Source organism: Microchirus variegatus (assembly GCF_963457635.1).
Source record: "Microchirus variegatus genome assembly, chromosome: 2".
In the NCBI taxonomy this organism is placed as follows: Eukaryota; Metazoa; Chordata; class Actinopteri; order Pleuronectiformes; family Soleidae; genus Microchirus; species Microchirus variegatus.
In genome coordinates this window covers 13,224,555-13,247,324 of record NC_139803.1, presented here as the reverse complement: position 1 = coordinate 13,247,324, position 22,770 = coordinate 13,224,555, and the positions used below count along the sequence as shown (strand labels likewise).

Here is a 22,770-nt window from a genome sequence, read left to right as displayed (position 1 = left end):
AAGCCCAGACATTTAATGTCCCTGCAGTTTATTTGATATATTATTTTATTTGCGATGGTCACACATCCGACCGCAACCTAGAAATAGTTATATAAGCAAATCCACATAGCTGGGGCTGTTTTACAAATAAACATAACCTTACTCAAATCTTCAAATTGTCTGACGGACGTACACTACCGTTCAAAAGTTTGGGCTCAATTTTTGAAGGAAAGGCCCTTTTTTCAATGAATATACTATTAAATGAATCAGAAATACACTCTATACATTGTTAATGTGGTAAACGACTATTCTAGGTACAAACGTCTGGTTTTCAATGGAATATGTACATAGGTGTATAGAGGCCCATTACCAGCAACCATCTCTCCAGTGTTCTAATGGTACATTGTGTTTGCTAATCGCGCTAGAAGGCTATTGGATGATTGATGAAAGTTATTATTTTGAATTTCTATTGTCAATGTCTTGACTATATTTTCTATTCATTTTGCAACTCTCGTGATGAATAAAAGTGTGAGTTTTAATGGAAAACACCAAAAAAGTGTATAGGTGACCCCAAACTTTTGAACAGTAGTGTACTAAAATCTATCCCGAAGCAGTTAAGTGATAAACTTTAAGCCCCTGAACCAAGCAAGTCCTGTACCCAGGTATTTCTTTATTTTTTGACACCGACTCCACCTGTTTCTTCCTCCAATACTTTTCCCTCCCATGGACTGTTTTATTCATCGAATAATGTTATGCAAGCACAGCAGCTGCTTTCATTCATGCACTCACCAAAAAAAAAATGTCCCCACAAAAATGGGTTGGGACAGTTTCTAAAATTGTCCTGCAGCAGGAGATTGTCTGAGTTAAACAACAGCAGGGAAACGTCTGAAATGTCAAGGTGAGCGTGCAGGAACAGGACGCTTGTCCACTCGTTTTGCAGAATTTTCCTGCTGTGTTCTCCACTCGACCATCACAATATCCCCAAATTTGATTTGGGAGCTTGCAGATGTTGCATAAAATGCCTGAAGTGACTTCTTTTTAGCAGATGTTGGCTGCCTCGCATGTAGCTTTTTCAGGAAAATGAATGTCCTGACTTCCGTGCAGATCTGACGGGAACAAGTATGACACAACAGAATATCAGAAAGTGTTTTGTCAGCAGGAAGCTTCTGCCACAAAGCCCTTGTTATCGTTCTTGCTGGTGTAGGTTAGGGAAGTTGTCAAGCTGTACGTGTTGTGATAAATGGGACTTGCTGTCACAGCGATTGGAAACTTGATGACTTTGTGACTTCTCAATTGCTCAGATGAGCAGGAGGTGGGGGCGGAGGGGGTGTGTGGAATGACTGCGAGGGCAGCGAATGGTTAGCTTTGGTCTGCAGCACTTGTCTAACGCCGAGAACACACCAGTCACTGTCTACTCAACAATCTTCAGCTCCATCTCCTCACAGCTGGTGCGAAAAAGCAGGCCTCTGAAGCCATAATTCAGAAAATACCACTCTGCCATTCTCCTTGTGCTCCCCGCTGTTACACTCCACCTGTTCGACATGTTTTAAAAGCATGTGGATGTGCACAGCAGTGACAGCAAATCTGTGTCTGCAGCATTCCCTTCTTCCCAAAAGGTGGAGAACTGTGTCTGTCTCTGTCAGTCCTGTGTAGCTGGACACCCAGCACTGAGTAAACTAGTGTGCATGTGCTCTGGCAGAAGATAGAGAGGGGCTATTGGAGAGCATCTTGATGCGTTTACTGATAACTACCTTTTCACACGTGCCCTCAAACCAAGTTTTAGGCGGCTTGGGGTTTGTGACATGCATTTTCCAAATTACATGTAGAGATTACATGCAGAGACTGTGTAGAGAAGTCATGGAAACTAATACAAGATGCATTCATTCTGTCTTTCCATTTTACCCCTTTCCTGACCCCCCTGCTTTCATTTGTGTGAGGTCTGTCAAAGAGACAGTTCTGAGACAGACTGTTCAAGTCCAGAACTGTCTGGATCTGTATTGAAGTCGGGTTAAGTGGGCCTACAGGGGAGGATGCTCCACATTCAGCAGCCTGGGTCAAAGTTAGTTGGAGTCCTAATCCCACTGGGGGTCAAAGTGGAGCAGGGTGGCACTAAAGCCCATCTACCTTTCTGCATTTACCTAAGCCTCCCTTGTCAGCTCAGCCTGACCAGGTATCAGCAGTCTCCAGTTGCACCCTAAGGTGTCGCTTATAGTAGTAAGTAGCCTGTCCTTTAGTTGACCAGATATATCCCTTTAGTGTGACGCATCATGCGAGAGCACCAGAGGCCAGGAAGCTGTTTACTCCAGGTTCTCCAGCTGCTGGAAAGATGACACAAAGCAGGCGTTTTGTGTCAAATTAGAAAACACACAATATGAGCCAAGGAATAGACCACTCAATATTGCCACAGTCTATTATTTCAAAGCATTAGGATGAAAACCACTGTGTTTTTCGTCTTTGCCTCAGGCGGTTTCCTGCTGCTGTTTGAAAATGTGAAACCACTTAGCGTTTAAACCTTGAAACCAGTTTTCTGTGCTTCAAGTGAGACGGTTTGCTGTTCTTTTTCCTTGTCGGAGAACAGAACTTTTAAAGTTCTTTGGCCTTGAAAAGGACAATTCCACATGATGCGTTTGCTTCCCAAGCGTGTATATCTCAAAAAAACTGGGTATCCCACTACAGACGGTGTTTTCCAATGCTGCGTGTGCTGTGCCACATTCTGTATCACTTTCAAAACACTTCCCCACATGAATGCATCTCCGCTCTTCCTCCTGCGAATACTCGGCCAAGGCATCTCTGGTTCAGTGTTTATACGTTTTTTTGTTTGGATTCACAAGATGTGGACATGGTTTATGGAAACACAATTGACCCCCCCTCCTGTCATGAAAGTGCACTCCAAACAAAAACATGCCTTGAGGTTTTTGAAATAATAAAATACCGACTCTTCATGATGAGAATGCTAAATTTAATTTTTGTTATATGGTTCGGAGACTTTTTCTGTAGACCACCTTAACATTTGTGGTTCAGTCGAACAAATCTCTACTTAATGTGTGACTCACTTCTTCTTCTTTTTAACTCTGTTTCCTGCAGCAAAGGATGACGGGAGTGTTGCAGTCGCCCTGGGTTACACGGCACACCTGGTCCTGATGATTTCATGCTTCCTGCAGGTCCCTCTTCGATATCCAGTGATCCACAAGGGCTCACGCTCCTCCATCAAGGACACAATCACCGACAGACTCACGGAGAAGGAGAGAGAGTGAGTAAATGTGATAATCCACATGTTAGGCGATTCTTTAGCTCTGTGGCGTCTTTCAGAGACAGCCGTTTACACCTTGTATTGACATGTGACCTGGTTGCATCTCCTGTGACCATTTGTGATCAAATCCCTCACATATGTGCTGTACTCAAATACACACTGACGTCATGTGTGTTTGCGAGGACAAAATTATGATTGAATTGATGAATCGACAGTCTGCTGTCAAAGTTTTCAATATAGCGGCAAATAAATCAAGGTTAGTAAGCGGGGAGGGGACACGTAGCTGTGCGACAGTTCTAATGCATTCTGGGGTTGAATTATGTGGTCACGCGTCCTAAAACTACCTCAGAATTTTTTTTTTTGTGACGCATTGGGTACATTCAGACCTGTACTTGGTGCTATTCTTGGAAATGGCTCATTTACTGAACAGGGCCTTTGTGTGGACTTCATTATTTAGTAGTGCTGGGCACGTTAACGGCGTCAACATTAACTCAAAGACGCGTGTGACGTCATGTTTACACGACTCCCGATAGTTAAAAAGAGTCTCCAAATTAATGCTAAATGTTAAAAACACAGGTATGCTAGTTATTTGTAGCGCTGCTCTTTTCGTCTTATAAACAGGCCGCGCCAGTTCGACTGTAGGCGCACTAACGTTGCTAAAGGAGCTATCGGAGCTAACTGGTAAACAGTGCTTGGTGCCACGGTACGTAAACACGACGTCACGCGTGTATTTTTCCAGTCACACGTCATGGAAACGCGGCATGCAGTTAACGTGCTAACTGCGGTTAACGGCATTGAAGGCGCCAACGCTAAAAATACGCGTGTGACGCCATGTTTACGTTCTGCGGCCCTGGAGCCCAGGAAATATTATTTAGTTTCACATATTTGTATCGCATGTTGTGATGTTCAGAGTTGGAGCTCTATTCTCACGGCTGTAGCATGACGGCGTTATTGTCTAACAAGCTCTTCAGTTCATTTAGCGTTGGGCCCACATGTGTTCTCAACACAGCACCAACCGTTTTTAGAAGCTGCCGATTCTGCCAGAGAGTGCCAGCTAAACTTCAGAGGAAAAAAAATACCAACGGAGCGCTTTCAAACAGTTTTCAATTCCTTTTTAATGGCAGCGAAGATAGACCTTGCCTGATGGCGCGTAATCATGACTGTTTGGCTCGATATGATGACGGCGAGTCATTTGTTTCTATATTTTTTGTAAAAACATGGTGCCGCATCCATGGTTTTGCCAGCTGTGCTTGTTTTGTCATTGCATAAGCAGATACGGACCTATAGTGAATGAACACAACCTCATTAGAGCTATACAATATAACTTTCAGCAGCTAACCCCCAAAATATCAGAGACTCCCTGTTATCCTAGGACATTAAATGCATTTCCTGTTTTATATTCTTCTGCTGCATCTGACACCATCGCTCTATGTAATCACCTCAGGAGTCATGTGAGGAACGAAAATCAAAAAATGTGAGGAACGAAAAAATTGCTTTAATTGCAACCAATGCTTTGTCTTGTGTAGCAATTGTGTCTAAAATATGGTATTTTTTGTTGTTTTACTTGCATAGTACTTGAATGAAAACAATTAGAATCTATTCATCTAGGTACATAATCTTTTCAACTCTAGAACACTGGAAAACATACAAATCAAGTCCAATTTCTTTGCAGTTAGAAATCTATAGGGAAATCCTTATTTTGTGTTTATTTCCCCACTAATATCTAAAATTCCATTGCCCAATATATCCTATTTTCAAAGTTTCTGTCATATTTTAAGCTATATTAAATAGGTTTTTATTTTTTGTCAGATCTCCACTGTTCATTCTACAGCTACTTGAGAAACTGAATGGAAGGGTGTGATGCATTACCTGTCTCTCCATCCATGCATATATTATTCACCTACTTGTTTTGGTCAGCATGTGCATTAGTCGTCGTGGATAAATGTGTTTAAAGGACCTGTTTTGGCTTCCTCTGCAGTGCATATAGTACAAGAGAGAGAGTATTGTCTTTATCTCGGACCTTCACAATGGTGGGAGCTGCACTTGAGTGTCTATAATCAAAAACAGATAAATTCCAAGAGGATTTGGGTTGGAAACTATAAAATATGGAAGAAGGAAAAACAACCTCTTGTTTTTTTTTTCTTAACTTTATTTGAAATGGATTGTTTTCTCATTCAACACTCTCTTTATTCTCTCTCTCATCGTAAATGCAGTATCACACAACTTTGATATTTTTTCATGAAATTGGAAAGTGAAAATAGGAGAAACTCTACAGTCCTATAAGGTTCCCATAGTTATTGTATACAAATGTTTTAACAGTGCATAAAGATTTGCTGTTGTGTTGACAGTTGCATCTTTTGAGTCTGGCCCATTGACATCCGATGTGAAGCTTCACACCAGTGCATCATTACACCGCACACCTTCCTCACCAACACAGATGGCCGATCCACCTTAAACGGTTTTGTCTTCACTTTGTGTTTGACATCTGGATTCATAGGCAGAGCCAGATTGGGCGCACATACAGAGCACATTGCAGAGAAACCTGTGCTTGTTTTTGCATCTCCAGGCCTGCATAGCTTGGAAGAGATGCGCTGTCTTATTTGAGCTGTTTTGTTTTGCCCATGGTTACGACGTAAAGTTCCCCTTTCTGAAAATTACTCTCTGTTCAGAGAGTCGAGAAATGAAGCTCTGCTCAGACTGTAAATCACGGTGCCCATTATGTGCCCACGTCTGTGTGACAGCCCGGAGCTGAAACCACTCACAGCATGATGTCATTTCTGTTGAGTTGCTATTAAAGTTTGAAACTACTATGTTGACATACAGAGCAGCAAATGATAAACTGAGACTCATGAGTTCACCAGGGGCTTTTGCTGGGCCAGTTTGTCTGAGTGTACGAGCACTGTAATTACAGCACAGGCCAGTGTAATGAAATTATTATTTGTATGTGTTATGGTTTTGTAACTATGCATCAAGTTGGAATTTAAAAACCCTGCTGTTTTATGATAATTGGGTGCACACATGCTCAGGTATGCACCTTACATGCATATCAACATTCCACACGTGCAAGACCCCCTACAATCAGTCATGAGTAATCATCTGTGTTGCCAAGAGTCGTAGCAGAATATGGTTTCCCCGTTCAAAGATTCTGGAAGAGGTTAATAATGAAGAAAGTCCCAAAATCATGCTTGTGCTCGTCAGCTCCTCACATCATGACCTTATGTATCCCTGAAACCAGACCGATTAGAGAAGTCCGTCCAGCCTCCTCCTGATTTTCAGGCCAATCATAGCCATTCTTTAAAGAGGGTGTGTTTGATTAACAACTAAGGCCACATTATACTTCTCTGACTGCGTATGCGTTATCCGACTGCGTAACCTAGGAGACGACTCGAGCCTTTATACTTCTGCGTCGTGGTGACGGATACGCGCTGCAATTTCCCGCCCGATCAGTAGGGGTCGCTGCGCAAGGTTGTTGTGCTTCTGGCTACAGTGAGCAATGGCGTCGAGAGAGAAAGAGAGAGAAAGACTTTTGTTGTTGAAACAGTGGCCGTTTCTCACGTTTCTGTGTCACGGAACGCAGTTTTAAGATAATTTGAGGTGAGAAATTGGCCATTTAGAGTCCAAACATGTGCTGTGTGTATTAAGATATGACGTATTTATAGTTTGGCAGCGACGTTGTCGGCGGGGATGAGCTCCGCCTCTGTGGACGCTCGGGTGCGCACTGTGTGCCGCACAGAGCAGCGTTATCTCGGCCTGTCCTGAGGACCAATCGCAGCTCTTGCCGTCTCCGTTGTCCCTTGAAGGAGTGACGGACACTTAAAAAATATTTCGTGCAGTCTGAGACGTAGGTTACGCAGAGACTCTACATCGACTCGAAGAGCCTCTGCGTCGATGCAGAGTCTCTGCGTAACCTACGCAGAGCACTTTACACAGGAGTATAAATTGGGCTATACAACAAGATGTCTGTTGCTACGGAAGAGGATTAGGGCCACACAGGAAAAAAATATTTCAGTTCAGACTTTAAACTCAGAATTCTGACTTTATTCTTAGAATTCTGACTTTAAAACTCGGAATTCTGACTTTATTCTCAGAATTCTGTCTTTAAAACTTGGAATTCTGACTTTATTTTCAAAATTCTGACTCTATTTTCAGAATTCTGACTTTTAACTCAGAATTCTGACTTTGAACTCAGAAGTTCTGACTTTATTGTCCGAATTCTTACTTTAAAACAGATAATTCTCACTTTATTTTCAGAATTCTCTCTTAATTCTCAAAATTCTGAGTTTTAAAGTCAGAATTTGGATTTTCTGAGATGTGAAAAAACTGAATGTGACATTTTCTCTGCAAGAAAACATACAGACGACACTATCCTGCCGTTGTTTATGTGGCTCTGCAGAGGTTGTATATATCAATGTAACATTTTTGTCAATATGTGTGTAAATGTCTTTTAAGAATATTTATTGAAAGGATTTCCAAAGTGAGTGTTTATTGGTTGGAACTTGAACAAATCTGACCACTTTAAAGACAATTGTGGGTCGTCATAGTTTGTAGCTTTGCTGTCTACTGTAAACAAGCACGCTGTTTTTGGGACTTTCTGAAATCCTTGTGGTACTTTTTTATTCTTTTGTCACCATTTCTATTATTCTGTGTTTAGATGCTTATGGATATAACCGTTTAGGAGTCTCACTTTTGTTTAGGACCCCCAGTCACTTTGTGACACTTAACACTTTCACATCCTTATTTGTCATTCGATGAAGACAAGCAGCTGGGTGAAAGTGTGAGGGGGGAAAAAGAGACGTTATCAGAAGACACGTTGAGTGAGCGGTCATCTCTCTGTGTGGGTGATTATGTCACGACAACAGCTGGAGACGCTCCACTGGGAGTCACTTTACACATTTTCAGGATATTTATACAAGCATCCAGCAACAAAAAAATAAACCTTTCTGGGCTGCGTGGCTGTTGAACAGACATGACAATCCAGCCAGCACCCTTAGGTGTCTCAGAGTAAGGCCAAACACTTTTAACCCCCCCCTCTACATGTTTATGACCCCAGAGGCCCCCAGCTTACAGCAAAATGATGTGTGGCGAGACGGAAAGCAACTAGCTGAGCTCTAAAGGTGTACAAAAAAGGGGTGATTAAAGTGTCGGAAAGAGGCAGCCGCTGGTGATAAGTGAGGTGACTTGGGATCAGTTTCTCAAAGTGTGGTAGGATTACCAAGCAGTCAGTCAATTACAATGGCATGCACACAGGAACCTTGTGTTTTTATTAGTTGTATTTTGCACTGAAGGCCTCTGTCAAACAAAAATGGTGATTGTTCTTACCTCACCTTAAAATTTAGGTCAGGTATTCTTGCATTTTCTCTGCCAGAGTTCTCCAGGTTTCATGAACTATTTCCCCTGGTCACAGTTCATGGAGTACAGTACAATCCACAGAGTCTTCAAGAGAGAAGAAAATGTTATTCTTAGCCAGGTAATTGGATTGTTACAAGGACAGATCCCTCACTGTGGTGTGAAGAATATGAATATTCACCTTTGAGTTTGCCTAATTTCACTTTATTCCCTTCCGCCTGGAGGTTAGAATAATGGCTGCCTTATTTCCTATAAGATGGCAAGTTGCCACAGAAAAGAGGCACGTGTTGGTCTCAGCGTTGTTCCCCTGCAGCAGTTTGGCACAGACTCGAGTCCTAAACCAGCCTTAACATTTGACAGTAAGGTGTGGAAGACGACTGGTCTATATTTGAAACTTCTTTTCTGTCCTCTCCTCCCTGTCAAAGATATTCCCCGAAATCGGTCGACTCAGAACAAAACTTTGCTCCCACATCTCGTCCCGTGGAGAGCACAGTTCCAGTGTTTCTGATTGCCCAGGGGGGAAAAGTGGGGAGACGCGATCCAGATGTCCAGTGTTTGATTGAGACCAGAGCCTGGCCATTAAAAAGCCAACGCTGCGTCATATAGTCTCTCACCCAAATTGAAGCAAATCAGTTTTTTGTGAAACTTACTTTCTTAATCATTGGATAAAGGCCACTACATGGTATATAAAAGAAACTGCAGGTGGAGATTCTGAACGCCATTGCCATTGGGAGGGAGGCCAGCTTAAGACCAGAGGAACCTGTGAGCCCCAAGAAAAGAGGTTATTGTTCTGTGGCTTAGGTGGTTTCATGTCTCTTAACATGGACCACGTGCACAGAGGGAGAGCAGGAATTACACCCGAACTGGCCTTTCCTGCCTTAGGTTGCTGCAACGCAGTGACAAGGAAAAGCTCTGTAAAGCTGCAGGGCAGGTTAAACTTCCTGCTCAGGCTACATTATGGGGACACACTAGTCTAATAATTGAAATACAGTAAAATAACAAATATTCAGACCTTCTATATCGCTTCTTGTGGTAGCAAGACATTTGGATATGTTTGGTTTTGTCCACAGTGGTTTGGTGATACTGTTGATACGTTGTCCCTAAAGAATTTCGTCTTTAGGAACCAGCAAAACTGTTTTCAGCTGTGCTAACATAATTGCACAAGGGTTTTCAAGGGTTTTCTAATCATCCAATAGCCTTCTAACGCGATTAGCAAACACAATGTACCATTAGAACACTGGAGAGATGGTTGCTGGAAACAGGCCTCCATACACCTATGTACATATTCCATTAAAAACCAGACGTTTCCAGACAGAATAGTCTCTAGAGTCTCTAGAATAGTATTTCTGATTAATTTAATGTTATATTCATATTCAAAAAAATGTTCCTTCAAAAAATATGGACATTTCCAAGTGACCCCAAACTTTTCAACGGTAGTGTACCATGTTCATTATTTCCCTACACATTGCTACAGCACAGAGCTGAAATTGAAGCTTTTTATGGTTTGGGTGTAATATAAATCCATTGGGCTGTTCTGTCTATTAAAAATGGAGAATAAAATGCAGATTTTAATGGCACAGAGACTGCTCATTGTCTGGCATTGTAAAATAAATGCTGTTATCTCAGCAGTATCACATGCACGTGTTTAGTAGAGTTTCAATTACATCGTAACCGTATTCTTCGTAGAAGACATGTCAGAGGCCATCAACTTGGGAGTCGGACCTAAAATCAAATTTGACCAAATACCTCATTATTTAGGTCTGAATGTCAACTGCAAAGACACCACGGGACTGGACAGAATGTTTACTTGTCTTTTGAGGTTTTCTACAAAATCACTCAAGGACAATGGCGGGGGGAACAGTCTGTTTATCTTTGTTCGGTCTTTGTCCATACTTCATTAAAAAAAAATAACAAGAAACATGTGTGCGGAATGGTTTTCTGAAGGATGCTGTAGGTTGAAAGGAATGGACCAGCCAGCTGTGGACATTCAGTTGTATCGTGTACTTGTTCACGGACTGAGTGAATGGATGTGCGTGTAGGAGTTATGATGTCAATAGCCATTATCGGACATGAGCTCGATGAAAGCAAGCAGACATTGATCAGTCATGTTCACTAGAGTAAGGCAACATCCCCGGCCTCAGCATGCAGGAGGCCTCGCTTCCTGTGAATTATCCTAAGCCTTTCCTGCTGCTGTGTTCTCACATTTGCTTACACAGAGATAGCAGAGAAAAGGTCCAGAAGATGTCCAGATGAGCTTTTGTGGACAATTGCGTTCCTACATGAAGTCTCTCTGGATGATGCCAAGGAAAAGGTCCTGATGTCATTACATGTTTGAAAGCAGCTAATGTCAGTTCTTGTATAAGATGATTGCATATCAGTTGTTGCACCAATGAAAGTATCTGGCCTGGAACAAGCCTTTGCAGAGACTTTTGTCTTCCAAATGCTTGAATTTTGCTGACTTTTGCGATCCCCTGATATTTCCTCTTGTGCCACACTGCACCGTATATTTGGTTTTAAAGAAAAGTAAAATTACTTGACAAAAATGGAATAGATTTCAAGTAAACATGATGATGATGATGATTAGGGTCCTGAGGTGCTGTAGGTGTATGGGTAAGACATCACACAGTTATGGAAGTGTGGAAAATGTGGAAAAAGGATTGGATTGGGCCCTTTTGATCACTTTTTTACACCATAGGCATATTCATTAACCTCAGCTACACTTTATGTTAAGCACTAATTATCAAACACAAACACTAAATTAAAATATAGCTTAACTTCTGTGTGGTAGTTGACTCAGCCCTGTTAGTTTACATTTAATTAATGACCAAAAACTGCCATGTAATGTTTGAATATTAATCCTAATTTAGTGTTATAATTGTTTAACAGTCAAGAGATCTTATTGCTCTGCTTTGTCTCAGTGTTTTTTTTTGCTGGCTGCTTTTCACACCAAGCTTGCTCATCTCCAGCTCTGCTTGTGATTAAAACAATGGCAGAAATCAAAGGGGGAAGGAAAGAGAAATTGAGAGTGTGAGGGTTTGGAATCCGGGTCAACAGAACTCTGGATAGTCTTAAGAGCAGTGATGAAAACCCAGTGTGACAGAGCGAGTAACCACCACATCACTCGAGAGACACTTTAACGGCACAGACCAAGATGGCGAAACAGTTACACTGGGGTCTTAAGTGCAGCAGCGGTCATTAAAAGAGCATTTACTGACAGATGCTCATTGTAATCATTTTTCAGATATTGAAAATTACAGCTCGCTGTGATTTATATAGTAACCACTGCCATTAGAGGCTTGACAGTTGCAAGGCAGGTGTTTTTTTTTAAAAAGCAGGCGCAAATGATTTATGGCCCTGTGCCGTTTGAAATCGCACATTAAAGACATTATGAAGCCCCCATCCCCCATTGCACTTCCACCATGACTACCATTAAAACAGAGAGCTACTGCTGGCCAAGCTTTGTCTCGGCCATGTGCTGAACTGTTGATTTGCACATTTATTTTGCAGTATTAATTAGGATGTCTAAACAGGCACGGCAACATATGGAGACTTCAGCCTGTGTATATATTACAGAAGGTCAGCCAGTCACTAGGACTCTTCCCACCATATTCTCATGAACCTTATTATAGTTGAGCACGACCACCCACCTGCACGTCTGTGTCCTAATTCATACTCTATTTAATACAATGAACCCAAAAGGTGAGCGAGAGGAATGTGATTATACTTGAGAATGCTCAAATGGTAGCACACACTTGAACTTGTGGTGGTGTTTTTCTAATTTGCAACTTTTAATAGAGCTGCCAGGAGGGAAAAAAAACTCCCATGGTCCAGTGAAATGTTCCTAGGACTGAGAAATGATGGGAAAAATATGGAAATACAATTTTTCTGACATATTGTGGTTTTAAATGTTGTGTAATAGGAAATGTAATGGAACATCTCTACATGGAATACCACCAAAGTATTAACTACTAGGATAAGAAGTGAATGGTATGGATTGCCGCCAATATGTATGACATTTTTTAACTGGCATAGACGATGGAACAATCAAAACTCAGTGTGTTTTCAATTGGGAAAATTATGAATTGGTCAGCTCTAGTAGTTTCGCACAGGCTGTAACCAGACAATGTCATTACGTCCATTTCTCTTTACACTAACTAGTGCAGTGCCTGTCGGAAGTACACTCTTAGAAATAAGGGTTCCAAAAGGGTTCTTCTACAAGGGCTGAGGTTCTACCTGGAACCACTTGCTTCTGAAAAATTATTATTTCTAAGAGTGTATGTATTCCTATAGTGGGAGCTGAAGAAGATTTTTCAGTTATGGTAATGCATGATAAGGAATGCAAAGGCGAACATAATACGTGGCTGACGGTCACAACAGCTAGCTGCGCTAATGCTAACCAAAAATGAAAACATTTGCATTGTGCTGCACAGTGTTTGTATTATGTTAGGCCCTACGCTAATGCTAATCGTAGCCTCGCTAGCTTACCTTTGGAAACCGGTTCGCCACGTTAGCCGCAAAGTAGTAGCATGCTAATGCAAAATAAATATGCGTTGCATATTGGTGAATGGACACAGACTTCGTCGTTTCAGTATAACACCATGTTCTGCAGTGAACCGTGTGAAAATAATCCGCAAATGTGCGATTTTAACCAGCCGTTTTGTCATGCCATGTATTTTTGACACCACTGAGGCTCGGAGTGTCGAGTCCAATGTGTAGACACTGGTGCTGGTGCATCGTCAAACCTGTAACTGGTTTTATTGTTGTCATCTGTGAATATCCGGCCACTCTAAACCAATAATAACAGCAAAATTTATTTTGTAGGTTCATTTATTCTCCTCGTCTAAATGGCTTATCTCTGCCACAACCACTAAAACCAGAGTTACAGATTTAACGTTGTGGCCAATAGATGTTAAATCAGCAGGAGAGAAGACAGAGCGAGGAGCACTTTATAATATCGAGACAGGAAGAAAGTAGACGGAATTGTTGTTTTATATCGTCGTTGTAGCTGTACGTTTAATAGTCGTTTCCTCTTTTTAACAAGAGTTGCTGCGTTGTATTTGAAAGTTGTCCGTCTCAAGAATGTGTGTCTAGACGCTGCAGTTAAAGAGCTGGTAGACTGGGGGGTGTACATATTCTCACTCATAAAGACGAGGGGACTTTCCTTTTCAGATGATAGCTTTTGTCTTTTTACTGTTATTAATTACACACTTGTGTGTCTATAGACAGACCCACCACTTACAAGTTAATTATCGTGTGTTGAGATTGCTCATAAAGGTAGAAGAGAAATGGAAGGGTGAAAATTGACAGATTTACCAGTCTTTACTCAGTCAACTCTTTGTCATCGTTTTGTCCAATGCACACGGAGGTGAATATCAGCTAAACGAAAGCAGCCGCCTTCATGTTTCGGTAATAAGTCTTTTTCGATGGACACAATAGTGAGTGGGCGTGTTGATTACGGTGCTTGTCATATTCAGTTTGTTGTGTTAGTTTTGCAGACATGAACCTTCAGCAGCAGAGCTGCCACTGAGGGGAGCAGGAGAGAGCGACGTGCTGATGGAAGGAATGGCCTGAATAGGCAAAGTGAGGAAATGGAAGGGCTGCTGCAATAGAGATGATTTGATTTGATTTAAAATGTACAACACAATTAAACAGGAGACCAAGAAGTAAAGCATGACCTTTTACACGAGAATAAAGTCAGTGGGAAAGAACAATTAGTGCCACAATCAGTCCATCCTGTGTGAATATTGCTGGTTTGTGCCTGTTTATTCTGGACCCTCCATCCAGGGAACTGATTTTGACCAGTGTTTTACTTGAGGAAATTTATTTTATATTGTTTAGCGTTTACGCCACTGGCTGAGTGATCAAAGATGGCGATCTGTCTACTTTTACTCTACTTTGTTAGCTCTTTACCATACACATACCATTTTCTGTTTAGCAAAAGGTATAATATAAGTATTAAACACACAGTACATGTATGGACTGTATTTCTGTGTTTAAGGGTTTTCTTCAGTCAAAAACCACAGCAAAAGCCCTAGTTTGAAGGCATTGGGGAGAAGTGTGGGATCACGAGCTTCAGCTAACTGTTCGATGAAGTGACCGATGCTCTCGGTTGTTTTCCTGGAGTCGCCTGAAGAGCATGATTGGATGCCTCAGCACAGCTGCTGAATCTCAGGTCCTCATAGCGACGACACCGCCTTTATTTGTCAAATGTTGAACAAAATGCAAAACATGTCCTCGTAAAACTAGCAATTCTGTCCCGTTTCCATTGAATCTTTTCAACAGGTCTTTTATTGAGAGGATCAGAGGAATGCACAACTTCATACTGAAGGGTTTGGAGATTTTATTACAAAGTACAGAGTACAACGCGGCATTATGGTGTTTGAGACTACTATTTACGGCCGTTTCCAAAGCAAAAAAAGACAGCAGCAGCTCTGCAAATTGCAATTGCAATTAATCGAACAGTCTGCTACCCTCAATATAAATAGGAATTCCTATTTAAAGAGTCGTCAATGTTTTGGCTAATGTAAGTACACGATATATAAAATTAGTCTTGCTTTTAGATAATTTAATGCTGAAACGTTACACATTATAGACAGATTAGATAATGTATGAAATGATAAAATGCCATTCACAGACTTTGTTGGTACCTTCTGTCTTTAGCTCCATCTCCAGAGTTCCCCTGTCCCCTGATCCTCCCCCTCTGCTGTGTAATAATATATTTGACTTTACTGGACGTCCCCAGGAGGAATTCCTGGTGTTTGGTGAACCAGAGTCTCTCCAGTGTGATTTCAGACCCAGTGGACAGCAGTCATTAATCACTTTGCAGTGACGGAGCTGGCGTGTGTATTCATATGCTTGCGTGTGTGTGTGTGTGTGTTGGAAGTGGCTCTGTTTTCCTTTTCATGCATGTTCATCATCAAACAAATCCTATCTGTTCTTGGAGAGGTGATATTGGGAATGCCAGTGGCATGAGGATAAAGCTTGTTGTGTTGTTCTTCCTCTCTCTGTTAGTTATTTCCTGGTGCTGAGATATGACCTCTGGCATATTGCTTTCTCCATGGGGCCCCGGCTTCATGTCAGTGATATGGAAGGACCAGCAAGTGGCTGGCTGTGTGGCCCTCGGGCCACGGTGTCTCACTTTTTGTTTTCCAGCGTTTGCAGCAACATCCTGTTAGAAAACCATTCTGGGGATCCAATGATCTCCATCTGTGAAGAGTTTACTTCAGAGTTGCAGTGTAACGTGTGAGTGAGGAGGTGTTTACAGTGAGCTGTGGGTCAGAATGTTGTCTGAGATCTGCAGACGGGCTCGGATACGAGGAAGGCGGACCAAAACTAAACCAAGCCAAAGTCCTCATATGAAGACGTCATATGAAGTTAGTCATAATAATAATAATAATACACTGTTGTACATCTGAAATGCAGAAATGTAGTTGCCGTTTTTCAGAGAATGAAGAGCGGAGTACATTCAGGGTTACAATGCTGTTAAAATGATCTCATTTGACAAGTTCAAGTATTTTCGGATGTATTCTCCAATTGCTTCAACCACCTGTAGGTCATAGTAAGATACATACTTGCATACGCATCTTTCTATATTTGTTCAGACACACAAATATATAATGTATTTCCCATTCCCTTAACCCAAGCCCTCATCATCTCAAGTAAATGTAAGTCTAACCCACAGTCTTAACACTCAAAAGGGCGTGTGGACCTGTTAAAACTGTCCTCACAACATGTTCTCACATAGATGGTTTTAGGCGATTTGTATTTATGTCGAAGAAGCTAGAGCCGTGAAGGAGAAGGCACCTATTTTTAATCACGTGAAAGTTCACGAAACAGACGAATCAAGGTGCGTCTCGAACGAACACAATTTGGTGCCGTTGTTTTGACATCATCGGTAACATAAGCTTTATTAATCAGTTCTCAGATGGAAAGGATTATTTTTTACAATAATATTTCCTCTACCCTTTGTTTCCATTTGACATGGTCCTTTGGCAGCAATAACTGTTGCAACAAAAAAAGCAGCAGATGTTTATTTGACTTAGTGCATGGCTCTGAGTCGACAGCATGTGTACGTCTGCCTGTGAACTCGACCACTTGTGTAGTTATTATTGTGTACAGTATTTACTCTTACAAAGACCAGATGTCGGCTTCATGTTGAGAAATTCGCAGCAAAATGTCCTTTGAAAAAGAGTAAATTTTTCCTGCCACCTCTTGTAAACCATTAGTTCAGTGTTTGATAAAGGTTAAAGGTGTGGTATACACACATTTTCCCTTGCTGCTGAATACAGTGGTTGTGATGACTGGCTTGCCAAGAGTTCCAGACATCTTTGCAGTTACAAGACAAGAAGAACTAATTCACACTTTCTTCCACTTCAGGACAGACTGGATGCTACACTATCTCACAGTGAAAGCGCTACTTGGCATGCTAACTTCAGTACAAACAATGAAGTAGACATTGAGGCGGAACAAACTGATATAGCCATTTGTATGTATTAACAAAAAGTTTCTCATAGACTGTTGAGTAAAATGCACATGTTGGTCATGTAGCAATAGCAGAAACTTACGTACAGCCACTTTAAGAGTGGGATTAGGTTACTCTGAGGGCTGGGAGCTGGAGCTTCTGGAAGAAGAGGACTATAGATATTTGAAATCAAGAGCAAAACAAACTCTACTGCTTCTTCAGGAGCTACACCCCCTAAATCGATGGATTACCAAAACATTTCCTGTGATCTGATAATGATCAGATCCCGATTCACCACATGCATTCACACCTGGTATTAACAGGCATCTCCAGTATTCAGATCAAGATCTGATTGCTAACCGATCATGGTCATTCACCTGTTACATCACCTCCCTCTCTTCTTCTGCAAAGATTTTCAGCAGCTGACTACAGTGTCACATTCTGTGTGCTGCCATATCAACAACAGTTAGCTGCACATAAGGCTGCGCTACTGTATGGTCTCTTTGCTTTTTGAAGTCGGGGTAGAAGTTGGACTTTTGCTCATGTACCGTATTTTCCGCACTTTAAGGCACACTTAAAAGCCTTTCATTTTCTCAAAAAACGACAGTGCGCCTTATAATCCGGTGCACCATATATATGGATCGATTGGTAAAGTTTGAGTTTATCTGTTTTGTTGACATTCCCTTTAGCACAGCTAAATCTAGTGGATGCATAAAGCAACCCCAGTCAAACGTTTGACTGTCATATCTTCTATTCTTTGCGCCTTATAATCCGGTGTGCCCTATATATGAAAACAGTTCTAAAATAGGACATTCATTGAAGGTGCGCCTTATAGTGCGGAAAATGTGTGGGTGATGTGACCACATTGCGTCTCCAACCACCTCCCGAAAGTGGTTCGGCAGATCGGATAACATCGGATAGGGTGTAGAAGTAGATCCTCCTACTATCAGAAGCTAACACCGAAATGCAAAATACCATCAAACAAAAGATATGCACATAAACACACCATCAACAGAACTATGTTGCTACAGATGCTGCAAAGCCAACACGGAGAGAGGATGTGACGGATTTCCCGGAGCAAGTTAACATCTGAAGACATTAGTACTTGTTACGGCAAACTGTATCTCAGCAACCCACAAACTAGTATTTCTAATGTCTACTTAGTTTAAAGCTGCTGTCAGTGAAATACTTAAATTAAATTTTGCATCCCAAAAACATTGCTCATATGCATGGGTCTCTCGGTCTCAGGGAGAATCATTTCCAGTATCCCACAACACTTTATCCAAACAGGAGCCAAAACCCCACGAAGAGGGGGGTCCTCTCTGTTTGTGAGGTTTGGCTCTATTTCTATAAATAAATGCACCCCTTCACTAAACATGTTCATTAGGTGAAGCAGGGAGGGAAATGCTGAAGTAACAGACAGGACGTTAGCCAAGGGTTAGATGAAAACAACATCGCTGACGGCAGTTTTAACATTACAAATCATACAAAATTAATGTCACAGCAGCACTCAGAGAAGAAAGGAAAGAAGAGAACATTGACCTGTTGATTGCATGTGTGAAACAGCAAAACCTGTCGAGAAGAAATGGAGCCATCGCCACAAAAGCCTCACTTTCATCAACATGGCTCTTTATCATCGCCTATGTATAGCACTTTTTCTATTTTTGGTCTTCTGTTTGTTGGTCATAGCTCCTCCATGACATGGTGATTATGTTGTAATGTTGTGGAGACCAGCGTCATCCAATCCACTTTGTATGTTTACTATTTACAGAGCCCGGGCTTTACAGTGTATGTTTTCTCAATGCACACACACACGATTTGCTGACACATTAAAATGATACATGTGAGTGGTGAACTAGGGCTCAGATTTCTACATGATGAACTGATGCAAACAGGTGTTCGCATTCGTCGGATAAAAGCCCCACTAATTTTTGTGGAGCTGCTTCCTAATATGCTACATCCTCCTCAGTGGGAGAGCAGCAGACGTAAGGGTTTAATGACAGGAAGGGATGAGTCCAGCCTCGAGTTCCTGGTAACGGAGAGTGTTTTCCCATTTTGATTGTCAGCATATACTCAGATTTTTACCCTTCCCCAGCACCTAAGGCTAACCCCCCCCCATCCTCCCTGAGCTCTCCCTGTGCAGTCTTAACTAAGACTTCTGACTGGCACCAATGGGACTTTCCCACCACGCTGAAAGGAAAAGTTCTCTTTGTTCCTGCTGAGAGGCAGATGGACAGGCTGTTTGGACGCCTCTGCCCTGTTTGATATTTCAGTTTAACAAGATACGGAGGTGGCGTCTGTGGGATGGGATCATAGAGGCAGGTCCAACTTCTCAACCATCTGCGAGTGTTACCCACTTTAAACGCCCGTGGCTACATGACCGAGGGCTTGAGTTGGAAGGATGAATTAGCTGCCTGTTGCGAAGCCGAAGAGCAACACTTGCTGGAATTCTTCAAAGTAAAATGAACAAACAATGAAACCACTTTCACACGACCATGCTTACAGTATATTGTGATTCACACAGTACATGTGATATGGACGTAATGCTGTTTGGCTTTGTAATGCTTGTTTTAAGGATCTTTATACATTTGTTGGTAATGGATCAAATCACCGATAAATTACCTGAATGTTTAAAGTTTTTCGTTTTTCATCTTTCAGATTCCCCTTGTACCCGAGAGGAGAGCGGTTTCATTTTGAATACGGGGTCTACTTACTCAACAAGAACATTGCCCAGGTAAACATGCATACCGTGCACACAGCAGCACACAGCAGCACGCACATTTCTGGCACTAAGGCTAAAAAATGACACATTTTATTTGAGAACAGTTTCTCTGAACTTTCTTCAATTTTTTTTTTACATCACACATATGGTCACTTACGGCACTCGCAAGCATACACGTCACGGGAGGCCTGTGCATTTGCTTTTGCTTATTAAAAACACACGCGATGTGTTGACCCGGGAGACTCCTTCTGTTCCTCCCTCGGTCATTTAGCACTGACTTATACCAATTTGCATTCCATTCTTTTTTCTTTTTTTTTTGCCTCCTACACCATGCTGGAATGAAGGGCCTCTCCACTGAATATGACTGGACAGTGAGCACTTGCAGGAGACTTGGGTCAAAACACTGCACTTGGGAGGTTTACTCCTAATATGAGGCCATAGGCTGCTCATGTCAAACTCTGCCATCTTCCAACTGAAAGCAAAACAGTCTAAAACCACCAAAGGGAATAACGGAACAGCCAGTTGTGTTTTGATACAGTCTGTGAGGATTTAGTTTGTCAATTCTGATTTGTTGAATGTTGTTATATGAATCTGAAATGGTTTGTTGCTGATATTGGGTAACGGCAAACTCTAATCTGACTTTTTCAACAGCCTTTTCATGCACATGTCATTGATATGTGCATGACACAAATGGAAACAATGCCAATTTGTGGTACATTTTAATAGAAACCTCGCTGCTGCTTGTTGGTCGAAGCACAATATACTGAGAGAAGACGTATTAAATGACTTACTGAGATCAAGAGCTTTTTGTAATTTTAATTCACACATATTGCACATGGATACACATTTGCACTAATGTGTTGTCCATCAGTTTGAGCAGTTTATGATTTTCAGTGAGGTACCAGACCAATTCCCAGATGGGTCAAGGGCTGGGGTGCCCCTGAGCAAGGCACCCAAGGTGCAGATGAGTGATGGTTTGAATGCAGAGGTGAAATTCACTATCACTAATTGGTGTGTGTGCAAAAATAATACATTCTTATTCTAAGAAAAAGTGTCAAATATAAGTGAAGGATCTTTTATTACTCGTCATTTATTAGAGAGAAAGAATTGAATGTTTGTGGCTTATTCATAAACCATCGACTCACGCGAATCCTCACATGTAATCCTTGTTTTTCAAAGCCAAACATGACAAGCTGAGCTCTCTGAGATTTCACTTTCATAAATCTTAACCATGTGTTGCACAATCACGCTTATTGAATGTTTGATTTGACTATTGATAGGAGGTACAGTTATGTAAACTGAGGAGCAGCACTTTCTTGCTTCACGATAAGACAATCGAAAACAATACTGGTAAAATTAAACATTTAAATGATGTCCTAATACACAATTCCTGCACCGTCTAAAACGCGTGCATTTGCGTGATGTGAACCTGGTTCACTGTGGTTGACGAATGCGATTCAGACAGCAGGATGTTTTCACCTCTACCTATGAAAGCAGTTGAGAAAGATTAATATTTAGTGCTTGCCCACAGCTGTAACACAGGTGAAACTGTGCAATGATGAATTAATAAACCGAGAGCATATATTTGTCATGATGTAACGTCAGTGAAGGCTCACTGGCTGACTGACAGGTTGCACTGCAGACTAAATCTAAACGCATTTAAGGCCTCCGAGGAGAAAACGCCTCTTTCTTATTTTTTTTTTCTAACACCATAGTAATTCATCCTGCTTTTAACTGCCCTGTAGAGCATTAGTGTTTTTTGCGGGATGAAATTTCAGCTTTCATCCACACAGCCCCTGTCTTATGTGTCCCATGTGTGCCTAAGTATGTTAAGGATGAGTTATCAGGTTGACTCAGAAACAATATTACCGTGCCACATGAAGTGGTCCCGCGCCATGTGATAGAGATCGAACGCTATTGTTTCAAAACTGAAGAAGTGGTAAACATGTCACAGGCGATAAAATAGAGCGCACCACAAACAAAGCTTCCCCCCCGATCCAAATCTGGTTGATTTCTTTCTGCTCACCGCATTCAACTGTGTACTCCTGTCAGTTTGATCCGTTAGTTTCTTGGCCATCAGATCACACATTTTGGGAGTCATGGCCCGGAGAAGTATCAGTCAACAAAACTCTCTCATGTTCCATGTAAATTCTCCTATTATTTTTAATTGGGATCTCTCAAACCTTCTCAAACACTTGAGCAATGACACTTTGTTTTCCTCTGCCTCTGCTGTGTTTCTTGTGTTTATTGTTTATTGGAGCTTTTATCTAAGGGGGGGGGGCATGGTTGCTTTGCGGGCAGTTCCACACTGAGCATTGAATTTCTACTGCTGATATGAATTCCCAACAGGCAGCATTTTACAGACAGATTTTTTTTTTGTTCTTCAATTGTTCTTCTTCATGTCTTTAATAGCCTCCATTGGTTAAGCCATGCATGTTATGCAGCCATTGCACAGTTGTGCACGATGTCTGGCTCCGTGAGACAAAGCAGAGGTCTAGTTTCACAGCCGACTCGGCCGACTGGCTGATTGGCTGGTTTGCTCGCTGACTGGAGCCTGGGTGGAAGACATTAGCTGTCCATCTCTTATTAAATTTCCCCGTGTGGCTGTGTTTGAAAGTGATACGGGGAAGCTGGCGAAGGATCAGGGCCACAGCAGGTCAGCCTGCTTTGATGTGGCAGAGTTTGCTTTTATTAGGCCCCATGTCATGAGGCCAAGGCCGGGGATGAGGAGGCTGCTTGGAGCACCGTGCATGTCAGGTGGTAACACACTCCCGTGTTGCCACTTCGGGTTAATTTGTTTGACAAAGAGAAGTTAAGAAAGGCTTTAAGGAATGTCTGGGCTGCAGACCAGACAGCGTCCAAATATCTTCCTTCTTGTGCAATCAGAAAAGTTTGCAGAAGCTGCAGCACCTGAGCACGTCTGCATGGAGAGATTGCCATTTTTATTCATACGCAGAGTCGTAGCTGAACCAGCACCAGGAGAGGGGTGTGATTTACATGAAGTGCAGTTGC

At 41.8% G+C, this 22,770-nt stretch overlaps 1 protein-coding gene across 1 annotated transcript in view; it reads left to right on the top strand.

Annotated features, from left to right (window-relative positions):
• Window positions 1-22,770, top strand: part of uvrag (UV radiation resistance associated gene) — a gene marked incomplete at its 3' end in the record, with an annotated part of 91,710 nt that overhangs the window by 34,480 nt on the left and 34,460 nt on the right. The window contains exons 12-13 of the mRNA XM_083910771.1: window positions 3,064-3,229; window positions 19,695-19,770. Of these exons, the coding sequence (XP_083766897.1) occupies window positions 3,064-3,229; window positions 19,695-19,770 (242 nt within the window). The remainder of the gene's footprint in view (window positions 1-3,063; window positions 3,230-19,694; window positions 19,771-22,770) is intronic.